A 5,299-nucleotide genomic window follows, 5' to 3' on the forward strand; every position below is an offset into this window, starting at 1 on the left:
GCTGGGCTGGGCTGGGCTGAGCTGAGGCACGTTGCCCTAGTGCTCCGGGGGGACGAGCACCAGAGGGGCATGGGGGAGGCCAGAGGGGCGGCGGCGACGAGAGCCAGGGTGGCGGCGGGGCTCGTGCTGGGAGCTGGCGCGTGTTACTGTGTTTACAGGCTGACCAGGAGCAGGAGGGCGGGACCCGGAGCCGGGACAGAAGGAGCCGCTAGCGCTAGGCATGGGTCAGGCCCAGCGGGCGGTTTGCTGCCTCAGGTGTCCGGGCTTTCCGTCCTTTCCAGCCTTGCCCGGGGGGGACCCTCCAGCCTCCAGCCAGGTGAGCTGCAGAGGGGCTTAGACGGGCAGACTGTTAGCAGCTAGGCGGTGCACCTCCGACCTCCCGCCCTCTAGTAGGGGCTTTCCCCAGCACACGGCTAGTTATGCACGCGCACCAGGGGAGTGTTTAAACATTTGTATTGCCGATCAAAGCTAGGCTTTGTGACAACACCGCATGACGCGTTAGCTGATGTGACCTTCCAGAGGTGGCGTGAAAGAAAAGAGGGGAGAGTTGAATGGGTAGGAAAGCGAGGTTATTTTTTTTTATTGTTTTGGGCTGTTGTATGATGGCATTTCCTGGTATCCTGACAGTAATACAGCCAGCGAAGTCTCAGTTACGGATCTAGCTTGCTCTACATCTCTTTTCTCACCCATTGTAGCATTCATTTTTACAGATCATAGTCTTCTTCAAACTATTTGAGTAGGTCAGTTTGATTAGAGCTGGATTTACTATCTGAAACTTTAGGCCCCTAAATACCTTTGTAAATCTGGCCCTAATGGATGTGAAATTTCAAAAAGACTCTTATTGATGTATTTTTAAAAGCTGACTAGACTCCCTTGAAATCATGAATCTTACCAGTTGCCTTAGTGAAAGTGCTTTATCGGGTATCTTGCTTGCGCACTGTTTTGTTTTTAATGATTTATGTAGCCCTGTAGCTGATAAAAGCACAGATGGGCATAGTAAGGAAAACATTAGTGTTTTTGCATGCTAGCTTTTGGATGTCATGTTATCTTCAACTTTTGTTTCAAATGAAAGAATGTTGAAGCATTTGTTATGAGGGAGCGGAAGAATGCATGCAACCAATAATATAAAGAAGTTAACCAACTTTTGGATCTTCACAGTCTAACGGTCTTTAAGGTATTCATAATGATGAAAGAAATAGACTGGGACTGCATTGGACACCTGTAGAAAATGTTTTGCCATTTCTGATGCGAGTCTAAATTTGTCCAGCTTCTGTCCAATAGGATTGCAGTGGTTCAGTTTCCTGAGCACTGTTTTTCATAAGAATTTCAGGTTACACATTGGTCACAATCTCAATTGAAATGCTAAATTAGCTTGCCATTTTTGTAGTTTGATACTCTTGAGCTACTATTTACAGATAGCATAATTGATGTTGGTAAAAATCTAGGAAAATAGAGTTCAGAATACTTGCAACCTAGTGAGAGTGCAACAAGGCAGTATTTGTTGTGAACCTTTTTTTATGCATGACTGAGTTTACACTGCCACCAGTCTGGCAAAAGTCAGTAGGATCTGTAGGTACTCAGTACTAAAAATCAGTGTCCCTTTTTTTTTTTTTCCTTTTTTTTTTTTATTTTATTTATTTAAAGTAGGTAAGACCCTGATTCTGATACTGAATCTACTTGGGCAGACACCTGCCTTTGTGTGGAGCCATTCAAGTCAATGGAGGTCCACAAATGCACAGGAATCCTCCATGGAGATCTCATTGAATGCTCAGGACCTATATCTGGAGTTAGATGCCTAACTTCAGGCACTTAAGTTTGGAAATTTTAGAATTGTCCAAGACCTTTAAAAAACCCCAACTTTTGTTATATTCAATGGCTAACCATTGTGCATAAGGACTCAATAATGAGCAATAATGCTAATAAATCAAGAGAGAATCTCTGGAAGAATAGGATCCGCTTCTGAGCAAGCTAGTCAGTTTCACAAAATCTTAGTATTTATTAGAGTAGCCCTTCCTTTGTCACAAATCCTAGTGTTCATAAAACCGTTTAGCCAGCTCAAGAGCTTCGCTGCTGATCTGGCTGATCATAAACTTTGACATTAGTAGTGTTTGCTTTCATGAAGACCAGGTACTGTGTGACTTGTGTTTAGCTGACTTAAAAGCAGAGCTCTTCAGTTGGCTGTGTCTTCATGAAGAACAGCAATCTTAACACAGCAGCTGTTCCTTTATCAAAGATCTTCAGTTCAGATGCCCCTGGACTAGCATATTCTTCATTCACCATGTTAGCCCCCAATTCTGGGAGGAATATTACTGGAGATAAGTCAAAATTTCTACTCTTCTCCTAAATTGTCCAAAAAAGTTGCCACATTCCATGTCAGAAATGGAAGTAGCAGACATTAAAAAAAAATTCCATTAGATAACTGCAATGAATAAGGATCCAATTATGATGAATAATGCTAATAGAATTATTTCGTTGTGAATTAGCAAAATAATTACATAACCACACATTCTCACAATTTTATTTTCTTTCTTCGCTTTGTAGTTTTGAAACTAGAGGGGCTCAAAGTCATGCAACTCAAAGTTAACTTTTTTAAAAGATTTTTTTAACTGACTAGAAATCAGAAATTACTTAACATTTACCTGAAAATCCTCAAAAAAAAAAAAAATAAAAAAAAAATGAGGCTTTACTCAGATTACATGCTGAAAAATTGAAGCAGACCCATACTTTTAAAATATACATATTTAAATCCTGCTTTAAATGCAAAATAGAACCCAGCCTTAACTGGTATTGCAGTGATTCTGCCATGATATCGTGGTGGATCAGTGAATCCTAGAATTATGTGGCCTACAACTGACATGCTATCCATAAGTATGTGGCTATAACACAGCTCTGTAAAAAGTGTTATGTGCTTTGTTTCAGTGAAATGTTTCAAAGTTTATTTGAAATAATTTGTTTTAATTTTTAAACCTTGGCAGACACGGATCTTCCAAAATCACCCAGTAACCTGGATGCCCATCATCTACAGAAACTTCTTCATTTGCTTGAGTTCACAGATGATCCATTAATTCAAGAACAAGCCTTGGTCACTCTGAGCAACAGTGCTGCCTTCTCTGTAAATCAAGTAAGTCATGTTCTAAAGAAAGCAATTATATTTGAAAGTGAGCCAGTATAGAAAATGAGACTTCATTTTGCAGAGGAGTAAGCATGAGATCAAGAACTAGAAGCTCCTGTGTTCTAATCCTAATTTAGTGACTATCACCCAGATCCTCAAAGGTATTTAGGTGCCTAACTCCCATGAATTTAAAAGGGAGTTAGGCACTTAAATAACTTTGAGGATCTGGGCCAACATGACCTTGTTTAAGTCATTTAACCTCTGCCTTAATTTCCCCATCATTACAATAGATATAAGAATAACTATTTACTGGGCTATCAGCATAATTAATGTTGGTACAGAGCTTGATATTTTCAATGTGCTATTAGGTATGTGCATTATCACTGACAATTTTATAGTGTCAACTGAAGAGTTTGTTCTGAGAGGTGCCTGAAATTTGCTAAGTCTAACCCCCCTGCTATCAGGGTATTCCTTTGACTGGGAATTCAATATGACAGATTTCTTTCGGAGATGCATGTTTTTCTGTATCCATAAAGGGTTAATTTTCAAACTTCCACACTTCTCTTGTTGAGGTAGTTCTCATAATTGTAACCATAGTTTCTCAATTATTCTCTGGCTTCTAATGAGAAACTAAAAATATTATTTCTTACTAAAAATCTTTATTCCCTCCGCCAGACCTCTACTAAGGTGACTGGGATGTCATGAGGTCCTGAGATATTTTTCATAAGGAGAATTAAAACAATGTTGTTGAGTTTAGTTTTGGGGAGGAAGAGTAGGGTTGTGGCAGGAGGAGTAATATATTTTTAAGAGCATTTGAACTTTGTAAATATATGAAAAATAAGCTAAATTTTAGAACCTGCTAACTATAATAGTCAGGCTGGTTCGGCAAACCTGCATGCTGAAATCCTACTGAATTCGAAGGGGAATTCTGACACAGAGGGCTTGAATAATAGAGATATTTGCTCTTTTCAGATATTAGGCCATATTCTAGCCTCAAATGTTTAAGCAGGGCTCCCACTGATTTAAATGGAAATAGTGAATCCAAGGCCAAAATATGGCCTGTTGATGGCATATTTTATTACACTAAATGAAAAACATCAAGTAATCGTTTAAGTTGGATTAAACAAAACATAACTGATGCTTCTTTCCAATTCTAGACGTGAGCAAAGCTTTCTTAATTCGGATAGTTTTACAAGATTTGAGAATTTTGGGAGTGACCGTGCAGAAACATGCATCTATCCTATTTGTTCTCATTTTAACTATGAAAAAAATTATTTGGAGATAAAGTAACTGGGTACTATAAATTGGCACCAAAGTTTCACAATGAATGTTGTACATATTTTTTGTATAGACTGGTATGTAAAGAAATATTAAACTGCTGATATTCTCTGCTTAAATATCAGAGACCAGATCCTAAAGGCTTTAGTGAGGCAGAACTCCCATTTGGTTTAAGATTAGCAGTAATATCTTATATATTTATCTGTTTATCTTTTTAGGATATAATTCGAAAATTGGATGGCCTTTCTGTTGTTGGAAAGATGCTCTCAAATTCCATTCCCAAAGTTAAAGAAAAGGCACTAAACGCACTTAATAACTTGAGTATGAATGTTAAAAATCAAGGGGAGATAAAGGTAAGTACTAAAAGGCACCATAACAGGCAAAATCGAACAACAAAATGAAGTGTGTACAGCTAGGAAGTAATAAAGACCTTTCAATATAGCTGTTAATTAAAAGGATCATGCAGCAACTTTTGGAGAACATGAATATATACAAATCAGCAGATCCAAATGATCTTTAAATCCTAAGGCCAAGAGAAATAGCTAACAAATTTATTGAACCACTAGCAATTAGTTCTAAAGCGTCTTAGAGAACCAGGAAGGTTCTAGAGGACTAGAAAGAAAATTAACTTGATATCAGTATTCAAGGGTCGGGGGGGTGGAGAAATCAGATGCTGTCAGGATTATTATTCTAAATTCAATCTCATATAAAAAAAAAAAATTCCCCTCTCACCCCTATGGGTGGTATGTGTCTTCCTCAACCTCGGGTCCTCTACCAGAGGCCTGGGAGTTTGAGGGTTCTGCACAGTATCTTAGCTGTTCCTAGCACTGCACTCTTCTGGACAGAGAGCTCTGATGTTGTTCCTGGGATCTGTTGGAGCCACTCACCCAGCTTAGGAGTCACAGCCCC

At 39.0% G+C, this 5,299-nt stretch overlaps 1 protein-coding gene across 5 annotated transcripts in view; it reads left to right on the forward strand.

Annotated features, from left to right (window-relative positions):
- Positions 1–5,299, forward strand: part of ARMC10 (armadillo repeat containing 10) — a 29,852-nt gene continuing 24,553 nt past the window's right edge. For 4 of the 5 annotated variants that reach the window (XR_012655641.1, XR_012655645.1, XR_012655646.1 and 1 more), the window contains exons 1-3: positions 1–316; positions 2,976–3,121; positions 4,609–4,743. Coding sequence is in view for 2 of the 5 variants with exons in the window: in XM_032774538.2 (XP_032630429.1) it covers positions 70–316; positions 2,976–3,121; positions 4,609–4,743 (528 nt within the window). In the remaining 3 variants the exon portion in view is untranslated. Of the gene's footprint in view, positions 317–392; positions 556–2,975; positions 3,122–4,608; positions 4,744–5,299 lie in introns of those variants that run through there. The other variant, XM_032774539.2, reaches the window with a different exon arrangement.

The sequence above is a fragment of the Chelonoidis abingdonii genome, chromosome 1 (genome assembly GCF_003597395.2).
Source record: "Chelonoidis abingdonii isolate Lonesome George chromosome 1, CheloAbing_2.0, whole genome shotgun sequence".
In the NCBI taxonomy this organism is placed as follows: domain Eukaryota; kingdom Metazoa; phylum Chordata; order Testudines; family Testudinidae; genus Chelonoidis; species Chelonoidis abingdonii.